Source organism: Nannobrachium achirus (genome assembly GCF_963921795.1).
Source record: "Nannobrachium achirus genome assembly, chromosome: 3".
NCBI lineage: Eukaryota > Metazoa > Chordata > Actinopteri > Myctophiformes > Myctophidae > Nannobrachium > Nannobrachium achirus.
In genome coordinates this window covers 41,324,567-41,347,353 of record NC_137812.1, presented here as the reverse complement: position 1 = coordinate 41,347,353, position 22,787 = coordinate 41,324,567, and the positions used below count along the sequence as shown (strand labels likewise).

Below are 22,787 nucleotides of genomic sequence, written 5' to 3'. Positions count from 1 at the left end.
AGAAGCTTCCGACCATTAGATGGTTTGGATAAAAATACTTAAACAGTGTTAAATCATTAATTAAACCTAGTATAAGTCTGACAATTCCTGCCTGTGTACTGTTGTAAGACGAACAGCTAAAGTAAGAATATCTTTGTCAATGTGTACTACAGTAACAGCCTATTTTACTGAAGCTGGTGTACTAACAAGTTATAGTTCATCTCCCAGTCTCGATTGGTGTTTTAAAATTGCCGTCAATTATCATAAACATTGGTTCATAGAAATTCTGGAGAACAGGACACAATTAGAAACAAGAATAATTGAGACAGAGACACGCCAATGTTGCCTTTGTTTCATTAAAAGAGGGCACTGGATGACAACAGGGCCATTTTTAGGGCGTACTGTATTCATACATTACAGAACTGATCCTTTTCGTCCAATTGAAGAGCCTGTCTGCACACACCATCCCTGCGAACTGTATATGTATGAACCTGTGCTAACGAACGTGTTTGACCCTACGTTTTTGAGTGGAGGAAGGGAACCTTTCAGGATATATAATTTGGGGATTTTCAACATTTAATAGTCTAAATTCATGCAGGCCTCAAGCCTACATCCATTAGTCTACTGTGCCTGCTTCTCATTAGAAGGTATACTGCAGAGCTGGGGTGCCCACCTAAGCCCAGAGTGGTATTTTAAAATAAAAATAGGTCCCAAAGTTCTGTTCACTGAAAAACTAACCCACTACGATCAGCTCCATCGCCGTATTCAAGAGCTGTTCCAGCTGGATTGTCCCATTTGTCTAACAGACATCGGTGAGTGGCAACCTTTAGATCAATACAGAGAGAAATTCTGGAAGTCCACACCTTTCCAAGAACATCCATTAACCCCTTGTTCGCATTCGGACAATAAAACCGGAAGCCTGTTACTCTGGAGCATGCTACAAGAGGTTGGCCTATACCCCGTATATCCAATCCCTCAAAACTCATAAAATTCCTGAACTCATAAATGTTAGAATAGATTATTTTGTAAGACAACACTAACGCTAACAAAAGAGTAAAAGATATGAACGCCCAGGTAGTGGACAAAACAGATCAACAAGCCAATAGATCTTCTAATTTTCGTCCCACTCAAAACAAACAAACTATTAGATGCCATCATTGCCACAAGCTTGGACATTATAGAAATGAATGTTTCAGAAATCCTGCAAACTATCGGGATGGCAAATTCATAGGCCAAGGCAAAGGGGGTGGAAGAGGGAGAGGGGAGGGATACCGTTCAGGTGGTAAGTATCCAGGCCCTCCCCATGCTCTGAGCAGTCCCCAGGGATACGGTGGGGGACAGAGTAGGGGCCTACCGCAACCATTACAGCATCCTACTCAGCCCGCTCCTCCAGCAGGGGGATCCCCTGCTCACGATACTGAGACTGGAGAACCTAGGAGGCAAGGTAGAAGTAAGAAAAGGGAAAAGCATGCGAGAAGAAGGAGAACTGTAAGTATGGATAGTAGTACATCCTCCAGTGAGGATGGGAGCAGAGACAGGAGAAGTAAGCCAAAGAGAAGCTTTGACACGAGGCCAAGGATGAGTGACAATGCTCACTCATCTGAGGACTCGGAGCGGGATCGGATAGATGAGGATAGAGCAAAGGTCAGAGACACGTACCCAGCAGGGGACAGTACACGCAGGACAAACAGTCAAGTGCAGGAAGGAATTGATAAGTTGGAGTCAGAAAGGGAAAAACTGTTAGAATGGAGGGAGCAAGCAGAAAGAGTTGGGGAAAGAAGAAGAAAAGAATTTGGTTATGGTTTTCCCCCATCTCAGCCACACGAGCAGGGGCCACCTCCGCCCCGTCCAAATCCAAATGGTCTTCCTCCCTATCCAGGTCTCACTACCCCAGGCCTAAATGGCCTCTCGCAAACCATGCAAACCCTCACATTCTCCACCTCCATGTCCGTCCCACTAGGCCAGCAGCAAACTGGAGCCACGGGGTACACACCCACCTTCCTACCAACAACGAATCCCACCACCGCTCCATGGGGAGCTGTCCCTACTGTGGTAAACCAGCCCCAGATAGACGCCACACTGCTGAATGTAAAGAGAAGGTCTCCACCCAAGCCCCTGTTTTACAGGCCCCACTTCTGTACAAACCCCAGCCTAATAGCGGTGCACCCCTGCCCATGTACAATCCACTCTCAACAGGAGAGATTCTTGCCAAGCTCCCAAAGCCATCTGATGTTGGCTGGAGAAAATTCTACACAGCAATCTAGGGGAGGATACAAAAGAGGGGGTGGATATAACCGGGGAGGTTATAGGGGTAGAGGTAATGGGTACCAGTCCAACTATCAACAAAATGAAGGGTGTTGTTTCGAGTGCGGGGCCCCAGATCATTTTGCCAGAGAATGTCCAAACAGAAAAAAACCAGACCCAGCATTACCAGCAACAGGGATATGGGCAGAACCAAGGGGGAGGATATAGAGGTAACAGGGGAGGGGGTTACCGAATCACTGATGCAGTTTCTTAGTGAATGGAAGACCACTATCATCAACCTTAGATCTTGGATGTTTCTGATATAGGACTGCATTTTGCCGTCCTTCTCAGAAACATAAGGGGGATGGTGGGGAACATAGCGGGGAACGTAGTGTAATGTGGTGGGGAACATAGCGGGGAACGTAGTGTAATGTAGTGTAGTGTAATGTAGTGTAATAGTGTAATAGCTTACTACTAAAAAACTTTGCCAGCCGATGAGAAAGCCCAACTGCCATGCACCAGATATGTCTAAGTCATGCCAGATGGAGATAACTCAAGAAGTGTGGACCAGGTCCAATTAGATTTAGAGGAACTGAACAGGAAGGAAGAGACAACTTTGGCAATGTGCCAACACATGTATGTGGCAGAAGAGCAAGACCGAGGTCTTGAGGATTAGGATTAGACTTAGTACACCAGTCCTTCTCTAGAGTACCATATTGCTCTATGTAGCTCTCGAATGATAGTAAGTCCGTTAATTGTTGTAATGTCATGTACTGATGTCTGTTGTTCTATGTCTCCACAGAAATCATCTATTGATAACTACATGAACACCACCTCTGACACCAGAAAGGATAACTGAAAGATCTGGGCGTTTAGATAAGTATCTACACTTACACATAATTTAGAAATTGACTACGCCCAGATTTAAAAGAAAGATCTGAAAACATATAGTAAGTCAGAGAGTGATATTAGGATATATAGGAACACTATGCCCAGCCGTAGGAAGTATGCCATGCTCTTGACTGTACTTACACTCCTCAAAATATGGATGTTTGTACACTTGCTAACTCCTGTCCAAAGTGCAAACCGCATATCCGGAGGTTATCAAGCATCAGATTATTATCATCATCACATGTTCTGTACTGAAGGGGTGGATTGTTTCACCCACGTGAGAGGGGATTGGTATACTTACTACGGCGCTGGTTACCATGTAGACGCATGCATAGGGAACTGTCAGAGAAATTGTCAAATTATTGCAGGATCCCGCCCCTTGTCCAATCGCCATAACGGAGACTGCAGAGCCCAAAGGGAACATTGGGGATCCTTTGATGGTGACTCAACTGGGCGAGCTAACGGAAGGTTAACTCTGGCTCGGGCTGGTCCTTATGTGATCATGAAATTAAGAAACCCACAACTTGGCGACACAGGTCAATTATGGTTAGGTTTAACTCTGACCGGACGAGACTCCTATGCTAAACTGTTTATTGACGTTTCTCCCAAACCTAACGCCACAGCTAAACTTCCTGAACGCATCATTTATGAAGAAGAAATCAATGATGAGGAGGAGCTCGATGAATGGCTTACTAGAGACCTCAACTCTGAACTGCCAGACATCACCAAACATCGTGTCCACGGATACTTGGAGAGGTGCGAAGGTAATACTGCATGTGTTAAGGCAGCGATTGCCGCCCACCATGCAATGCAGGACGCTGACTGTTGGGTCTGTGTCCATCACCGTCCTGATCTTAGGGTAACCCCCATTTCTCTCACTGACCATGATAGCTCCACTGAAAACTGCACCTCTCCCCGTGACATGCTCCAGCTACTAGCAATGTCCCATTTAATAGACAGGAACATAACCATCACCAACTCCTCCCTAGATGGTACCCTGAAGTGTATTGAACCAGCCCAATCAATGACCCAACGTACTCACGTTCTACCTGTCAAACCCATCAAGGCCCCCGTATGTTTGTGTTCCCACGACACCTCCCCAGGCACTGTAGCGTTAGGTATATCTCTGTGCGAACGCAATATCCATCTTAATGACGGTTATTGCACCTCTATGGCTCTAGATGGCACCCTGCTAAATGTCTCATGTCCATGGTTTAATGTATCCGTTTCTCACCTCAGCTATGCAGCTGTGTGGACTTGCGGCAGAGCCGCAAGACATTTTCTCCCACCCAAATGGAACGGCTGCTGCCACCCGGGTTATATTTTTACCAGTGTTATAATTTACCCTGTTGTTCCCCCAGAAGATGACAATGCCCACAATAGAGTTAAGAGAAGCCTAACACCCACCACTGCCTGGGCCACTCCAGACCAGACTCAGACTAACTTAGAATACATTAGGGCCAAGTACCCAGGTTACACATTCAAGGACCCATGGACTGACTCAGACTCCCAAATGGCCTATGGCCTAGGTGCCACCACCTTTATCACCTCTGGTGTGACTGAAGAGTTCACCCTGAAAAAGATTAACACTCTAGCTGCCGAACTGCTAATGTTACATGACTCCCTCTCTGACCTCCAGCTGGCAGGTCAGCTCCTAACCAACGAACAGTCCCAAATCAGGACAGTAGTCCTCAGAAATCGTGCTGCCCTGGACTGGATGACGGCTAAGGAAGGTGGTGTGTGCAAAATGCTAGGTGGAAAATGTTGTTTCTTAATCCCTAATAATCATGCTAACATTTCCTCCCTCATCTCTCATTCTCGTGATGCCATAGCTACCATCCCACAGCCCCAGATTCCAAACACTTGGTTTGACTTTAGCTTACTAGGGGGCTTTAGCAACTGGTTTGTCACCACCATTCTCCCAGTCCTGTTGATCGTAGGGCTCATCATTTTCGTAGCCATACCAATGTTGAAATACATGATTAACAAAGCTGTCCGCACTGTTTACCCTTCTACTGACTTCCAGCTAGCCCAACTGACCGAAGGAGAGGTCCACCAACCTCTCCTGGATCTTGTTACGGACCAGGTCCGTCCACCTCCTGTTTACGAGGAGGCATTTGAGTGAGCTTTTGTTTTTTTACATACTGATGGTTTAATCCACCCACGCATAGACCAGCCTCCAGTCTACTTACACATTGAACCCGTTGTTTTCTATAAGAAATTGTTTTTCCCTGCTTGTGTGAATCCCTAGCATCCCCAAAGGACTAGGTGATATAGTTTTAGGTATTTTCTGCACTGATTTCTGTTTTACCCCGAAGGGGGTCTTGTGTCAATTCATGTTTTCTGATGTCATCTTATGGATGTTGTCTTACAACCAAAAAAGTAAAGTTGGACAGTCACACAGGAATGACAGGGGTATGTTGATCACAATTGTAACAGAAAAAGTTAGGGAATCTGATCAACAATACCCCACTATAGACTGACATGTCAGTGGCTAAAAACTGTGGTCTGTCCAACCAAGTGAAAACTCTGGATTCAGGGACCAAGTTGACCTTATGGTCAAAAGATAGAAACTGACAAGTATGAAATAGATGTCATCAGAAACATAGAATCCTGTGCCATTGTTTATGTGTTAGTTGCATCCCAAAGGGGGTGCCATTTATTGTTTCTAAGTTATTAAAAAAACAAGTGTTGATTCTGTTGACCCCCGCTCACCATATTTTTCAGAAACGTTACCCAGTTTAGGTGGACTTCTTAAAAGAAGTCCAAAGGGGGAGTTTAAACTTTTCTGAAAAATGTGCCAAGTATCACATCACTAGTTAGTGATCTGCCCTGGAGGCAGATCAAAGGGGGATTTGATGATATGATGTGATGACATTGTAAATACTTTTTGTACCAAAACGTTTGCTAAATATCTGATCTAAGCTGATTTAAGTAAATCTATATTTTTATATTATATCTAAGTACCAAAAGCCAATGTTTTACAGTATTGTCCCACAGTCAGGTTACTAGAGTTCATTTTAAGGTTCATCCACTCACGCACAGTCCTGTCTCACACGCACGCCAGCATGCACCTAGAGCGTGATCAGCTCATGCTCACCTCATGTCACCAATGATATAGTAGTGCATGCTCTGTGAATGTTGTTTTGCATGAGTTAGCTTGTGCGCACCGATACTCCTCAGCCGCCTTGAAAAAGCTACATTTCTCTGTTATCTTCTGTGAATGATGTTTTGCACCTGTTTTGCACAAGTCAGCCTGTACGTGCAGATACCCGCACCCACGCACTTGCGGGGTCTCAGCCGCCTTGGAAAAGCTACATTTCTCTGTTATCTGTAAAGAGAAACCCAACGATTCCTGGCACAGCCCAGGGGCGGGGGAAGGAGGAGTGAAGATCACGTGGTGATGGGGCGGAGGCAGACAGCCTTGCCCCTCTGAGAGTGTGGCCCAATCATGCCTGCTCAGCTGAAGAAACAGCCAATAGAGTCCAGCCCGGGACTCCTCCCACGAACCAATCAGAAAGTCTCACCTCCCCTGCTGAAGACCTGCGAAATACTATAAAGACTCTTGTTACTTTCATTTTGCGTCCGTCTCTACGAGAACACTACAGCTTGCTGTTGTGTACTTTACTGAACGAACCTCTTGGTACCGGTACTTGGATTATTTTCTCTTTTGTCTCCTTACATAGATTTTACTTAGAACTTAGAATAGCCCATTTGTGCAAACGGTATTGATATAATAAAGTTAACTGCTATTATTTTAAATAGAAGTCTCCTGTTTTTAGTATTGATTTCACTGGCACATCCATACTCATTCTTGTTCTACGCATAACCTCACCTTCTGAAGTTTTAGTGCAACTTAGGCGGAGTAGAGAGGCTCGGGCCTCGAGCCTTGTTCTTCTCGTTTGGAGAGAGGTTCTTCCAATGGATGGATGGATGGATGTGGATGGATGGATGGATGTGGATGGATGGATGGATGGATGGAGGATGGATGTGGATGGATGGGGATGGATGGATGTCGATGGATGGATGGATGGATGGATGCATGGATGGATGGCTGGATGGATGTGGATGGATGGATGGATGGATGTGGATGGATGGATGGATGTGGATGGATGGATGGATGTGGATGGATGGATGGATGGATGTGGGTGGATCACTGCTGCAACGTAGCTGTGAGCGCCTGCGAAGCAGGCGCGATCTCTAGATGTGAGCGGCCCGAAGGGCCACGAACCTCTAGTGTCATACAATACACAAACGAGCCCTACAGTATAAAGGGGCAATTCTTGCCAGGAAAGAAGCATTTCTTCGACTCAGACCTTATCGCCAGGGTTGGCTTATAGCAGCTGTCGGTAGATAATGCCGGTCTTATATACTCATTGAAGTTGAATCTCCATATATGGAGATAACCTACGCATCACACTAAGTCTGACCTCACCAGCCCATATTTGGGCATGAGCAACTTATGTCTCCATATATGGAGATATGATGACATCACACAGTCCTCAGCCGATGATGTGGCGTGATGTCATACAATACACAAACGTCATACTGATGTCAGCAGTGTGATGTCATACTGATGCGGAGCTATGAGCAGGGCAAAGGTGTGACGTGTGACGTGTGACCGACCGACCGACCGACCGACCGACCGACCGACGGACGGACGGCCGGTGGAGGTTTTGATACTAAACTGCGACCTTACGGTCGCAGTTTAGTATTAATTTAGTATTAATTAATCCTCATTACACATGTGTTAGAGCTCAGTGGTTAGAGCGTCCGCCCTGTGTTTGGGAGGTCAGGGTTCGATTCCCCACCCGGATAATGCCAAAGACTATAAAAATGGGACCCCATGCCTCCCTGCTTGCATGGCACTAAGCATCAAGGGTTTGATTGGAGGTAGGTTTGCGACATACTAGCGCCCAGGTGTACTTGTACATCAAGCCGTACTCCTCCCTACCTCCATCAGCAACAAGTGGACTTCATAAAAACAAAGGCTCTTTTTGGTGCTTTACACTCCACTCACAGCCAGGCCTGGCATATAATACTACAGTGGTTTTTATAGCAGGAGAATGAATTTGATCATTTTTTTTTTGCCAAATCTGGGTTGAACGTGATCTGTGGAGTATCTCTGATGTTGTAATTGTGGATATCATTGACGTTTAGGAAGCATTTTGACAGGTACATGGCTATCTTTGTGGTGTAGTGCTTGTACACCAGGCCCATTGCAAGATGCTGTACTCTGTCAGCTATCGTGAGCCACCACAAGCTTTTATAGTGATAGTGATGGTAAGGTGAGCTCGAGAAGGAAGGCCAAGCAGGATCCTATAATCAGTTTGTTTTGGGGTGTTTGGAGCTTTCGAAAAGCTAAGGGACTACACCATGATTTTTTATTTTTTTTTGTCCCACCAGCACCTTCTATCCTCACAAAGTCCTATTTCTGACCATTGTGTCTTTCTCAGTTTATGGGCGGATCTATGTAGCATAATTTAGCCTCAAACCTTTTGAAAAACGTTTTTGGGACAATATATGATTGCGACCGGCAGGTCGCAGTTACTATCAAAACCTCCACCGGCTGTCAGTCTGTCTGTCTGTCAGTCACACGCCACACGTCACACTTTTGCCCTACTCATATCTCCGCCACGGTTGCCCCGATCCATGCCAAACCTTGCACGAACACTCCTAGGTTGCCAAACCACAACCTCCACCCCTCATTTCTCACATGGCCCTCTTCTGGCGTCACCATTAGGCCGATTCTTGCAAAAAGGGAGTCTTAATGGTATTAATTATTTTTAAATGCATGGTGTAGAACCTTTAAGGCATTTAGGGCATCACATTACCATACGTGGACTCCATAGAAGGGGCAGAATGAGTGCACCTCCTTCTTCGTGTATTGCTATTTACTAGCGGGCCGATCAACAAATTCGTTGGTTGACTTTTTTTGATTACCTTAGTAGTAATTTTTTCACTGGAAAGGTTTGACTCTAATTGATGTAACCCAGGTAGGTGATTTTGTTTTTTCTTGCTGTTACAGTATCACCCACCTTGAGACAGAGCCTCAGTGGGGATGTGGGCCGGGCGGGCAAGGTCTGATGTGTCACATTCACACAATGAAGTCTTTTTCTGTTAATCATTTATAATTTCATGTTTTTCAAATTTTTTAAGTGTGTTGATTTGTTGACATAATCTCATTAAATTAAATAACAATTACATCAATAGTGTAAGTAGTGTTTACATATGAGCTGGAGGGGAGCGACTTGCATGCTATTAATTATTGCTTATAGTGACCCCTGACCCGTTTTTAACCGGAAAACAAAACAATAAACAAAACAAATAATTTCAGATGAGCATGCACGCCGTGCACATGGGGGGCTTGAAAATCAGCCTTTGCCTAGGGCCCAGTTTGACATTAAAACGGCCCTGCATGTGTGTGTGTGTGTGTGTGTGTGTGTGTGTGTGTGTGTGTGTGTGTGTGTGTGTGTGTGTGATAGATGGCTCCCGGCTCCCAGTTCACTCTCATGTGTCAATCTAGTTAAGGATGATGATCTCATGCAGAGTATGAACCACTTCAACATATTCATCTTCTTGAATGTCTCCTAACCCCAGCACAAAATAAGGAATTAATTGGATAGCATGTGTGCTTGTGACATCAAGCATGGAGAAACCTTTCAAAGACTTTCATTATAATTAAGGATTGCAGGACACTTTGCCACTTCCAGTCTAGACCACAAATGTTTTCCTCAGTGGTGTCCTTTCATTGAAGGTTGCAAAAGTACATTCACTTCAAATGTTGTCGGGTGGTATGGATCTCAAAGCTGCACTGATTTGTAGACCTATCTTATTTGTGTAACCTTTTTTTAATCAGCTTGGCTGAATCATAAAGGGCTGAATGTTGTATTATCTCAGACCACAAAAGCTCAATCCTAAAATGTAGACAAATGAATGTAAGTTTTATAATTTTAACATGGGTGCTTTTAGTACCAGTTAATAATCTGTTGTATTGATTACTCAAGTTAATAATCTCAATCTGTTGTAATGATGATTACTCAAATGTACTTGAAATGAATAGCATCTGACATTCTGAACGAATCTGCGCTCCTCCACACAACAACGACGCCTAGCGGCAAATACTATATTGCAGGTGCAATGTAAAACTATGGGAGATACACTTCCTGGTTAAGAACCAATAGCATTTTCAGAACCAAGCATGTGACGACATCACATTTTTTTGACCACTTTCAATAACCACTCGTGAGTCGTGAGTGACAGAAAGAAGTGAAGGTAAGTAGGAAACGAGTCAGTATGAGTAGGTATTTGCTCTTGCAAAACAAGAAGGTGATTATTATTATTTTATTTTAGTAGCTTGTTGCAGAATGACAACTATACTTCAGCTAAGAATAGTCTTTCCATGCGGAAGGCTAGAGCACATGCTATACATTCCACGGCGAGTTCAAAGGTTTCAGAAAACACAAGGAGGGACAACTCATAAGCAGCAGGTCCAGGCGGAATCTACTATCAAAACATTCGTTCTGGCAGCCTATAAAAAAAACCTGTGCTTTAGGGTTACATTACATGGTAGGCTAGAGAATTGGTTCTCAAAGAGGGGTCCGGGGACCCCCACTCCCCCAGGGGTCCTTGAGGGAGTTCCAGGTGGTCCCCATGCAGCTAAATGATAGTTAGGAACCAAGTGGACCCTTATGGGTAGGCTATGTAACTCAGAGAGTTAGCCCTGAATACAGGACGGTCATAATATACATGACCGTCCTGGTGCCGCCTCAACTTGAGGAGTAGTGGGCAATCGAGCCCTTAACGGTTTGAGCTAGGAACGTCAGATTTCAAAAATAAAGTGCTTACCTAAGCCAACTTTGATAACAATTTGACGCCGCACAACGTTCATTACACGCCGCTACCGGATTGTTGAATAAAAAGCATTTTTGTCCGAAATTATGTTGCTTAACATAGGACTTCCGCCTCTAGTGGACAGTCGCGTCATCGCATCATCTCCGTTCACTACAATGATCAACCGGATGACGTGACTGTCCACTAGAGGCAGAAGTCCTATGTTAAGCAAAATAATTTCGGACAAAAATGCTTTTTATTCAACAATCCGGTAGCGGCGTGTAATGAACGTTGTGCGGCGTCAAATTGTTATCAAAGTTGGCTTAGGTAAGCACTTTATTTTTGAAATCTGATGTTCACCAGGACGGTCATGTATATGACCGTCCTGTATTCAGGGCTACTCAGAGAGTATGCATAGTTGGTTCCATTTGTACACTTAAATTAACATTCATTTTACAATACCATTTGAGGTCTACAGAGATAGAAATGCCATTAAATGGGAGTCCGTAGCCTAATGCATGTCAAACTGGGGGTCCTTAATTAAATCAAAATGGTTGAGAATCACTGCTAGAACCGTAAATATCTTCTCTATGGTGATTGGGGGTCCCTGGCATATCTTTTCAAATGGGTGTCCGCGGGCTAAGTGTCAATTTGGGGGTCCTGCGGTCCTGGTTTGAGAACCACTGCGCTAGAGAGTAACAGTGTGGTCAGTCATAAATGAACTTTCACACAAATGTTCAGCAAGACATTTACAGAATACAGGGATAATACAGTACATTAAATCAAGGGTAGGTCTACTCTGTACGCATAACTAAAGTAATGCATGACTAGTTGATTTGCTAATGTGAACAGGAATTCAATTACATCCTGCATTCATTCATGCGCCATGAACCATGCATTAGTTAAAGAACCACTTTGCCCATTGTCAACCCATGTTCATAATAATTGGTCCCCACTAATGCTCATTATAATTATAATATGTTACATGTTTTTTCCTACTTGGTCTGTGTCAGTGTGTCTCAGAGGAGGGCTGTGGAGAGTTAATAAAACCACCTATCAGTGACACCATCAATGAGGAAGCCTTTCTCCTCCTGGACATTTGGCATACTATAATAGAAGCAATTGGTGTTTAAAAAAAACAAACAACAACAAAAAACATGGTAGGTGGATTTCTGAACTGTCCACAGCCCTCCTCTGAGACACAGACCAAACAGGGGGGAAAAAGTACCATAATGAGCATTGATTGGCATCTAGAGTTAGAATTCTAACCAAACCTTGACAAATCATTCAATCAGCTCATAGAAAAGTCTGATCTGATTGTATTAAACTACGTTATACTCAACATTGCAGCTGTACGGAAAGCTTGGATTATCGCCTTTGTACCGCTGTAGACATGTTATGAGTTACTTTCTGTCAATAAATCTGAGCAGACATGGTTTTGTTTCTAAGTGTTGAACTTTGGATTATCTTCAATAATGCAACGTCCCGCTGCCTCCTGCATTATGTGACATTTTAACCAGGTGGTACACACATAGGAGCGCTGAGTGATTTCCTATGAGCGTTTCCAAATTCCAATAGAAAAATTATCGTAACACAAATAATCACCTGAACTGAATTTCTTGAGAGAAAGTAGCTCATAACATGTCTATGGTGGATTTTTATGAAACAAACCCTTAATTTTCAGATAGAAAGAGCTTTCCATACAGCCCCAATATTGGTGAGTTTGACGTCGTTTAATACAATCAGAATACAACAGAAAAAACTGTTTTGATGGATCGGCTGCCTAAATGGGAGGTATTGCAACCCTAGATTAAACCGATTAAAACAAAACTACTGTTGCAATTTGCGTCTATGTCACACCACACTTTAATATTCTACCTATGAGGGTGGATTCTGCCAATGCATTTCAATGGGAATGGAGCCTCTTTTTTTGCAGAAATCCGCAAATGGCAACAAACTGCTCCAGAATCCGCCCTCATACTGCAGGTAGAATAAAAAGTGTGGTGTGACCGTGCCCTAAGAGTTGCTTGTGGCTAGTATGAAGATTGGTTGAAAATGGGTGAAGTGTATGTAGCCTTGGATCAAGATTATCATTCTTATCGATTTTTACAAAATCATAAAATACAACTAATGTATGATAGTCTTGACCCGAGGCTAGGTGAAGTGGTCCTTTAAGCTTTACTTACTGAAGTAAGATTTTGTACCCACACTAAGTTCTTTTTGGAAAATTGTCATTCTCTAATTTGATTTTGACGTGATTCAAGCATTCAAGTCATCACACATTTATAAATAAATGTATAAAACAAAAATGGTTACTCTGAATCAGATTTTAAACACCAATGAGATTGGCATTGACTGTAAAAAGTGTAAACAATGAGGTATGTGTGAACTGTTGCATTACTTAGTTTACCCATTTTTGGTTTAAAAAAAAAAGTAAGTAAGTAAGATCATGGTCCCATAATATTTGTATTCTTTATTTTGTTTGATTACAGTAGCTGTAAAAGGACACAATGGGCCGTCTGGATGGGAAAGTCATCGTGTTGTCAGCAGCGGCACAAGGGATTGGACGAGCAGCAGCAATAGTAATGAACCTTCATAACTACTTCACACTGTTACATTTCATAACCCAGAGATTCTCAAAGTGGGATCTGGGGGTTCCAGGGGGTCCCAACAATATAAGTTAATACAGTATGGCATAAGAATCTGTTTAAACACTTTAACCCTATATACTGTGTACATCAGCTATTTCAAAATAGCCGATCTACAAGCTCTCAACGTGTTGCATGTGTGACACTTTTACATTTTAACAGAACAATTTATGGTCAAAAAATATTTTCAGATGGGGGGGTCTGCGGCCAAATACATATATAAGTTTGGGGATCCTTGACATGAATAGTAGCCACTCTAATGTGGCTACTACAACATGACATCATACAGTGAAAGAATGAATATATCAAGCTTTATACCAGGTGCCGACCGTTTCCATGGCACCAGTATTTGACTGGGGGTATTATTTTACTTTGTTCGGGTTGAGCCGGGGAAGTCAAACTTTGAATGTTGTTTATAAATTAACTGCAACCACAAATCAACAAATCCTACAAAAAATAAAGTACATTTATTTTCTCATTCAGCATAAGACTTCAGAATGATCCCTGTCAGAGTAGTATTGGATTTCTCTTGGGATTCAGGTTTCGTCTTTATGGGGGGGCAGGGCTATCATATTGTTGAATATCTGAAAGTGAATAAGAAGTATTTTATCCTTTAGACTAGAGAGAAAATAAGCCAAAACTGTATTTTAATGGCCAGTCAGATCGGAAGGAGTAGTCGTCATGCAAAGGATTTTGACATCCTATCGTAGATCGAAGCTATAGTGTGTATAGCTTCGATGTACAGATTATTGATGTTTTCATTGTTTCGATTGATTATTATTGATTTTACTTAATAGGTTCTTGATCTACCTACATTTTTTAGATTACTATTTTTATGCATTTGATGTATTGATGGTGATGTATAGATGTATTATCTTGTGCTGTCCTTATTGTAAATCACTCTGGATTAAGAGCTTCTGCTAAATGCCTAAATTGTAAATTGAAGGGAGGCGGAGGCCCTCCATAATTACTCCTATTATGGTATAGTCCACAAACACACATACAAAATAAATGGCTAAATGAATGACACAAAACATAAAAATGTTATTCCCGTAACACTTTCCCCATGGCAAATGATAACACAATAATACAGCAATAACTGTAGTGTGCATGCTGGGAATTCTCCTTAGCCACTAACCACCACTATGGTATTATGTAAATTTAAATATTTGTATTTGGAAACACAAATCTGCAGCATGTTTTAGAATGAATAATCTTACACAATGCAGAGTGTTGGCTATTGCAACTTTCAGCTGAATCCTCAAAGGTTACTTTGACCAAGGAGAACACATTTCTATAAATCGCTCTTGTTGTCAAGATTGGCTCTTTGTCAAGTCCGTTTTTTGGCGGGGCTAATCAAATACATACAGATCAGTAGGCTTAGAGCAATTACATATTCTGTTTAGGGCTGTGTAGCTATATCCCAAAGAGCTTAATGTAATGTGCTGTGCTGTTTACACTTCAAGAGGTACTTCTGCTGAAAAGGCCTACACTATTATGTGGTTAATGATGCAGTCACTACATGAGTTGGCTTCTGACTGTGGACCGTATTATCGTTTAAAACTCAATAGGGACAATGATTCTATGTCCACGGACCATTGGGAATGTGATCTTCATGTTATGAACTGGATATAGGCATGGCTTATTGTCATCGTTAGTCACAGAGTGGTTCATTTTCTTTTAGGCAGTGACTACATTTTTTATGGGAAGCAACCTATCTTATCCACCCCTTGCCAAATACTCAAGTGTTTTATGTCAGTGTTTAATATAGCAAGATAGACTTATCTTGAATTTTAGAATATCAATCCAATGTCGATTCATGGCATCTTTTGGATATATATTATGTATTTATTTTCTTGATCAAATATTAGGCTTGTATGGCAGAGTATTTTATATCGAAATGTTGGATCCATTTTTAAACAGATTTTCATTTTCAAATGCAGGCGTTTGCTAAAGAGGGGGCTCAGGTCACAGCAACAGATATCAATGGAGATAAGCTCAAGGAGTTGGAGGGCATTCCAGGTACTGCTCTCCTGTTTTGGTCTACAGCTGCCATCTACTGGACAACACACAGTGCAGTCAGGATGAGCCTATTGATTTTCATCATCAGAATTTCCTTGACATCCATATCATGTTGTTATTATGCTATGTACTCCTCTATAGCAAATGAGGACGTATGGTTGATTGGTTACTTTTCTTAATTTTATATGAATAACTGGTGTGGGTCTGATGTGGATCTATTGGATTATGTAGATTGAAATTTGTAAATTGTGTTTTTAAAGGATATGTATTTATATACTGTATATAAAAAAAGACAATACAATGTATATATTTGTATTGTTCAAGATCACCCACTATTGCATATTGTTGGAATTCTTCTTAGGATACTTTAGCTTTGCCAAGTGTGGATGACCTATTTTAAATGCATCAACTGGCCTTCATTATTATTAAATGTCATGCTCACTGATCACTGAGGTACTTAAATGGTACTGTTTTTGAACTCTTCTTTAAGCCAGTGAATAACACAATGGCCACTGGACTATACAGCACTCTGCTCATACCATGTGTAATGTAGACTAGACACTAGATATTGTTCATTACTTCATAATTCATTGTTACTTCAGTGGACTTCAAAAACACTGCTGTCCTTTACTGTGTAAAGTTTAGATACCTTAGTGTAATCTGCATGGTAAGCTTGATAATCTTGGTTTAAATTGCTTCACATGAGAGGCCTTTGTCTCACTTATAATACTGCTATTATTATACTTTCTTAAAACCTTTTAAAAGTGTTTGGCGTAATTCATCTTTTTATTTGGGTAGTACTGATATTTTACCTTATGTATTAATTACTTTAATTTGCCATGAATTATAGGAATCAAGACGAAAGTGGTGGATGTAACCAACAAGGATCAAGTTGAAGTCCTGGCCAAGGAACATGACCATGTAGATGTGCTGTGTAATATTGCTGGGTACTCCTCCCCCCTACACACACACACACACACACACACACACACACACACACACACACACACACACACACACACACACACACACACACACACACACACACACACACACACACACAATCAATCTCTCTCTTCATGCAATGCTGCTACTGTATGATTTCAAATGTATGATGAAATCACCGTATTGCTTATACCAAATAATATGTCTCCATGTTGAACACATGTTGTCTACCCATCCCCTACTTAACTACATTTCCAAAATCCTTATACTTTAAGACTTAACCCCCACTTGACCTTATGTCACCAATCACCTTAACAGGGGCCTCCAAATTGACAACTTCATATTTGTCTTACAGCTTCATGGTGAGGGACACTCAACGTGTTTATGTTTAACAGCCTTCGTTTAAGATCCCCAATGCTTGGTGTTTAAATATTTGGATCCATTGATTCAGTATTTCACCAAACACATTGAAATATAGTAAGCATATAGCCAGTATTACTTTGCATGCTCTTTTTGCTATTACAAGTCTTTGTCATTTGAGAAATACAATATGTCAACAATAGATACCAAGAGGTAGTTCATTCCAAACATCAAAATGAATGTCAGTAGTTTGCCCTCACTTGACTTGAGGTTTAGGCTGGGCTACCTTTTTCGTATTTATTTTAATTTGCTGGATTTGGGGTCTAGCACTCTACTGAGAATGTGCAACCTCTTTTTCTAAAAAAACATGTAAAATGCTTTCAGGTTTGTGCATCATGGCAGCATCTTGGACTGCGATGAAGCTGACTGGGACTTCACCATGAACGTAAACGTCCGCAGCATGTACCTCATGAGCAAGGCTTTCCTGCCAAAGGTGACATTTGTCCTCCCACTACTTTCTAGGAATCTGGATCATTAACCACATGAACCCTTGTGTCCCAATTCTGGGATGCGGAAAAAAACGATCTACGATTTCGGTGAAGAGATATGGTGTTGAGTGAAAAACATAGTAGACCATGTATAGAGCCCTGGGTGACCGTAGTCAACTAAGTATGGGGTTTAAGTTAAAGAAAACATATGTTCTCTGTGCTTATCCTATTGAGACAACAAGGATCTGCAGTAAATTGAGCGACATATGTTTTTGTTCCCTCACTTTGTGCCCTGGGATTAGTTGTATTACTTTGAGCCTGTGACATGATGGCAGTAACTTCCCATCTGCTAATCCAGCTTTAGCCTCAAACTGATCAAACTGCCTTAATGATGAATAATTGCCTTGTAAAGTAGCCCATTCATTCAGTTTTTACATAAAATTGTCACATGATCATCCTATTCATATTCCTGTAATTTTGAAAAGTCTGAATAAGACATTTTCCTGCATTCTCATTCTAGATGTTGGCAAAGAAGTCAGGAAATATCATTAACATGGCATCTGTTGCATCAAGTATCAAAGGTAAAGAATCTAACTATGATTGAAAAGCACTATTTTATAATAAAATAGTTTTGTGCCTAAAAACATTGCTGAACAATGTATGCCCCATGTTCAGTGTAATCCTCTTATCTGTGATAATTGTTTTCTGTGTGTGTGTGTGTGTGTGTGTGTGTGTGTGTGTGTGTGTGTGTGTGTGTATCTCTGTGTCTGCCTCTACACATGGTTTCCCTTCCACAGGAGTTGTGAATAGATGTGTCTACAGTACCTCCAAGGCTGCAGTCATCGGTCTCACAAAATCTATAGCTGCAGATTTCATTGAGCAAGGCATCCGTTGTAATTGCATCTGCCCTGGTAAGTATGTTATTGTTTTGAAACGCCATGTGAAGAAAACCGAGTTATTTTCCTTGGTTGAGCCCAAGGTCAGAATGAGGCCCTGTAGTGTATTACAATACAGACATTGCTGAAGACATACTTCAGTACTGTATGTGTACTGTATATGAGGGCACCCTTAGAAAATCTATATCGATCTATAATTTCACAATGCGTTGCATTGTTTGTGACCTGTTGTGAGCTTGTAGATTGGCTTCTGCGAAGGCATTTTAGACGAAATAAAGGGAACCCCTTGGAGGCCGCTGTCAATGAAGTACTGTATATAACATTTAAGTGGTTAAACATCCTCTTTTATAACCAAATGCTCTGGTTAAATAACTCTAAAACCTTGCAGCTAGCGATAGACTGATTAATCGGTCGGGCTGCTGTTTGTAGTGTACTTAAAATCTTATAGTAGACAAGTAATTCAAATATATTGATTTATTTACCCATTTTTATTTAGACATTTATTTAGTTAAATATGTATGTATGTACGGTATGTATGTACTGTATGTATTTAATGAAAATGAGTTAATACTTAGACAAATGGACAGCAGCAATTTTGTGACCTTTGCAGCTGATATGATTAAGTGATTGGTGGTATACAGTATAGTGTACATACAGTGCTGTGCTAGCCGTTATCCATGATCCATCATGACTTCAAAATGTACTCAATGGAATCCCTCCTGACCAAAGGCGTGTTTGTTTTATACTACAAAAATAACAGATTTTCTAGTGAAATATGTGACATGATGCTTCTTTATGTTTGACAAGTGATGTGTTGTAAAACAACGTATAAATTAAAGGCTTAGCTTATATCATTTTTAGACTTTGAATGTAATGGTTGCTCTATTCTTTCGTCAGGGACTGTTGATACACCATCACTGAGGGGTAGGATCCAGGCCCAACCTGACCCAGAGCAGGTACTTCACTTTTTCATTGTTTTTGTATTTTCTACATTTTGTATTTATAGCAGATCATCATCATCATCAACAGTTGTATCATGACAAACAGGTATTCTGTGACAGGTCTTCTAAAGTATATATTATATATAGTGTGTGTGTGTGTGTGTGTGTGTGTGTGTGTGTGTGTGTGTGTGTGTGTGTGTGTGTGTGTGTGTGTGTGTGTGTGTGTGTGTGTGTGTGTGTGTGTGTGTGTGCGCGCGTGCAGGGTAAAGAAAATAACTATATAAAAGGAGCATATTTGCACCCTGAAAAAGAATCGTCAATATCTTTAACATATTCACGTTTCAGTCATATGGATGAAGCTCCATGTGAATAAATAAATGAAACATTGGAAGCTTATTTTTCAGTGTGCACATATTTCTCCTTATTACTACACAGAGTTATAAATATTTACCAGACACCTTTACTGAAGATGGCTTCCAGACAGTGGTTTGTTCACTGGCCAAAAAGGCTTGTACAATAAACAGCTTACCAGTTGCAGCTGTAATTGTCCAGGATTTGTCTGGTCTTGATCAACCAACCCTTTGATTATTCCCCCCTGTATTGTGTTTTGCACATTGTGAACATGGTTGGTAATGGTAACTATGGTCTGCAGGCCTTTAAGGACTTCATGGCAAGACAGAAGACCGGTCGAATGTGCACAGCAGAAGAGGTGGCTTACCTGTGTATCTACCTGGCTTCAGATGAGGTATGTGTATTACATGGGTGACAAAATAATAATACTGTATGTTAGGTTCACTGTCTGTGTGCTAATAATGCCAATGCCCAGATTAATGCTTTTCTAATAGCAAAATTTAAAGGACAACTTTGTTTTTTTACAACAAGGTTTCATATTAAAGATAAGTGTTAAAATGTTTGCATTTACCTCTTTCTATTGTTGCGCCCGTCAGGTCGCAGTTACTATCAAAACCTCCACTGGCTCCACACTTTTGCCCTACTCATATCTCTGCCACCGTTGCCCCTATCCATGCCAAACTTTGCACACACACTCCTTGCCTGCCAAACCACAACCTCCACCCCTCAATTCTCATATGGCCCTCTTCTAGTACCACCATAAGGCCGATTCCTGCAAAACACATTTTTGGACACAGCTCCTACAATTTTTGCCCTAAAATCACGCAAATCGGTACACATATGTCTAGACTCATGTCATCAACATGGATCTGTCCCATTAGCGCCACCTTCAGGATGATTTTTAAAACACATTTTCGGACACTGCTCCTACAGGTTTTGCCCTAAAAGCATGCAAAGCGGTACACTGTATGTCTACAGTCATGTCAGCAACATGGATCTGTCCCATTTAGCGCCACCATCAGGCCGACTTTTACATGCGACCTGACGGTCGCTTATCTCCCGATTAGGGAGTCTTACTGGTTTTAGTGATTTTAACGATTTTGATTTGCATGCATACCCCCAACAAAGTGGCTAAATAAGCCCATTCCCAAGATGGACCGCAATCTTTCATGGGCAGATGTGACTTATGGAGGCTGGTATAAATAGTAAGAAAGAAATCGCCGGCTTATTGTGTCTAAAAAGACATTTAGCCACTTCTACGCATGCCCCCAACCACTGTAATCAAAATACTAAAATCGCTAAAACAATAGAAAGCAGTACCGTAATTGCCGGACCATAAGCCGCGGCTTTTTTTCCATGTTTTGACCCCTGCGGCTTATACAACGGTGCGGCTTATATAGAGATTTTTACAGTTAACGGCCAGTTAGTTCGTTTTACAATGGTCTTTAACAAGGATTTATATAGATTTGTACAGCTAACGGCCACCAGGGGCGCTCTAGCGGGAAGCAGGAAGGACACCTGCGGCTTATAGTCAGGTGCGGCTTATATATGTAAACATTTGTTTTTTGTTCTAAATTTAGCTGGTGCGGCTTATATTCAGGTGCGGCTTATAGTCCAGCAATTACGGGTAAATGAAAACATTTTAACACTAATCTTTTCTTTTCTCTAATTACAATCTAAAATATGAACCCTTGTCTAAAAAAACAAAGTTGTCCTTTAATTAGATTTTGACTTGACACTATTTATGTGAGATGTATGATGAGTTTCTTTCCTCCTTAGTCAGCATATGTGACTGGAACAGAGCACATCATTGATGGAGGATGGAGACTCTGAAGTTCCTGTTGCCAACCTAATGAGACAGTGCTGCTGGGCAACAGCCGTCATTTATAAGACTGCACAAAACAAAAATAAATTAATGATTGAATCATGCACACCTGCTTTTGATATGATTATGTATAGGATCAATGTGGTCTACTTTTGAATTTGTGGTTGGAGAATGTCTGTTAACTTTAATGTAAGCAAAATCTGTTACAGATTGTCTGTGATCAAACATGTGATGTGCTGTCATCATCATGACAATGTAGGAAGGAGGAGACTCTTGTTGCTACCCTAATGAAACAATGCTGCCGGGCAACAGATGTAATGATTAAGACTGCACACGCACAATTCATACACTAAAACTGCTGATATGATTGTGTCGGTAGGATATCATGTGTGGGAAAATACTGTACTACAGTAGGTCACACAGATCATGTTGTGATGACTCAGTCTCAGACAGTGATGTTGTGCACATTTGTGCCATCATCATCATAGCATACATATCCCCATTTCGTGATTATTTGTGAAAGTGTGTATGGTATTTAGCTATGGAATTAAATGTTTCTTGACATCCAAGCCTGGTGTTTTATGTACTCCCAATGACCCCATCAGCCATCACACACGTTGAACTAAGGCCTGATTTACACTGCCAGCCAAATCCAGCCTGAATCAGATCTGTGTCACATCAGATTGGAATCAGATGTGCTTACATTATGCAGACAGGTCACATGAAATCTGATTTTTACAAACCACATCCAGAGGTGTTTTCAAATCTGATTCAAATCTGATTTCTAATTATGTGTCACATTCTGAACGCAATAACCTGATCTAACGAGCCAAGTCTCATGAAACTGTCCAAAATGTCACTTGCGCCACTGATGGCGATCATTTCAGAGTGTGAGAATTGCATTTTGAGGGTACAATGAAATTAAAACAATAGTTCAGCATATGTTTTACACTGCAGAAGAAATGCAGAGCAGCATTCAGTGGACAGAAGGAGAAATGTAACGTCTCCTAGCACTTTGGGGGGGGGGGGGATACCTCAGTACATAGAAAATGTACAGGAACAATTAAGGCAATATATGAAGACACAAGGTCCTATCTGCAATGTCAGATGAACATTTAAAATTGAAAAAACACAGAGAGAGAGAGGTCATGATGCCTGCTGGTTACCATGGCAACCAAAGCAAGTATGTCGACGCAGGGCGGCTTTGGGTTGATATTGTTAAAATCAGTCTGAACATACAGATCAGATCTGGTCATGCAGTGTGAACAGTCGGGCCAAAAGATTAGTTTTGAGAAATAGCGGTACATTATTTAGGCTAGATTTGACTGCAGTCTAACTCCAGCCATAACGTCCACATCCTTGAA

At 41.5% G+C, this 22,787-nt stretch overlaps 2 protein-coding genes across 2 annotated transcripts in view; both read left to right on the top strand.

Annotated features, from left to right (window-relative positions):
- Positions 1-5,239, top strand: part of tacr3a (tachykinin receptor 3a) — a gene marked incomplete at both ends in the record, with an annotated part of 70,895 nt that extends 65,656 nt beyond the window's left edge. Inside the window, 5 exons of the mRNA XM_080722585.1 lie at positions 1,296-1,467; positions 1,940-2,031; positions 3,738-3,878; positions 4,476-4,760; positions 4,947-5,239. Coding sequence (XP_080578711.1) covers positions 1,296-1,467; positions 1,940-2,031; positions 3,738-3,878; positions 4,476-4,760; positions 4,947-5,239 — 983 coding nt within the window. The remainder of the gene's footprint in view (positions 1-1,295; positions 1,468-1,939; positions 2,032-3,737; positions 3,879-4,475; positions 4,761-4,946) is intronic.
- A 5,092-nt stretch (positions 5,240-10,331) lies between these two features.
- On the top strand, positions 10,332-21,992 carry bdh2 (3-hydroxybutyrate dehydrogenase, type 2). The gene is made up of 10 exons (XM_080721329.1): positions 10,332-10,389; positions 13,440-13,529; positions 15,539-15,617; positions 16,468-16,564; positions 17,307-17,415; positions 17,931-17,991; positions 18,208-18,321; positions 19,204-19,262; positions 19,900-19,992; positions 21,378-21,992. The coding sequence occupies exons 2-10, from the start codon at positions 13,458-13,460 to the stop codon at positions 21,429-21,431; spliced, it is 738 nt and encodes a 245-aa protein (XP_080577455.1). The 5' UTR covers positions 10,332-10,389; positions 13,440-13,457; the 3' UTR covers positions 21,432-21,992.
- The last annotated feature ends 795 nt before the right edge of the window (positions 21,993-22,787 follow it).

What these genes read in the sequence shown, in the direction of transcription:
- bdh2 (XM_080721329.1), top strand. Translation starts at nt 13,458, where the DNA reads ATGGGCCGTCTGGATGGGAAAGTCATCGTGTTGTCAGCAGCGGCACAA. An exon ending in GTGCTGTGTAATATTGCTGG is followed by an intron (nt 16,565 to 17,306) that starts GTACTCCTCCCC and finishes AAATGCTTTCAG; the next exon opens with GTTTGTGCATCATGGCAGCA. An exon ending in GCAAGGCTTTCCTGCCAAAG is followed by an intron (nt 17,416 to 17,930) that starts GTGACATTTGTC and finishes TTCTCATTCTAG; the next exon opens with ATGTTGGCAAAGAAGTCAGG.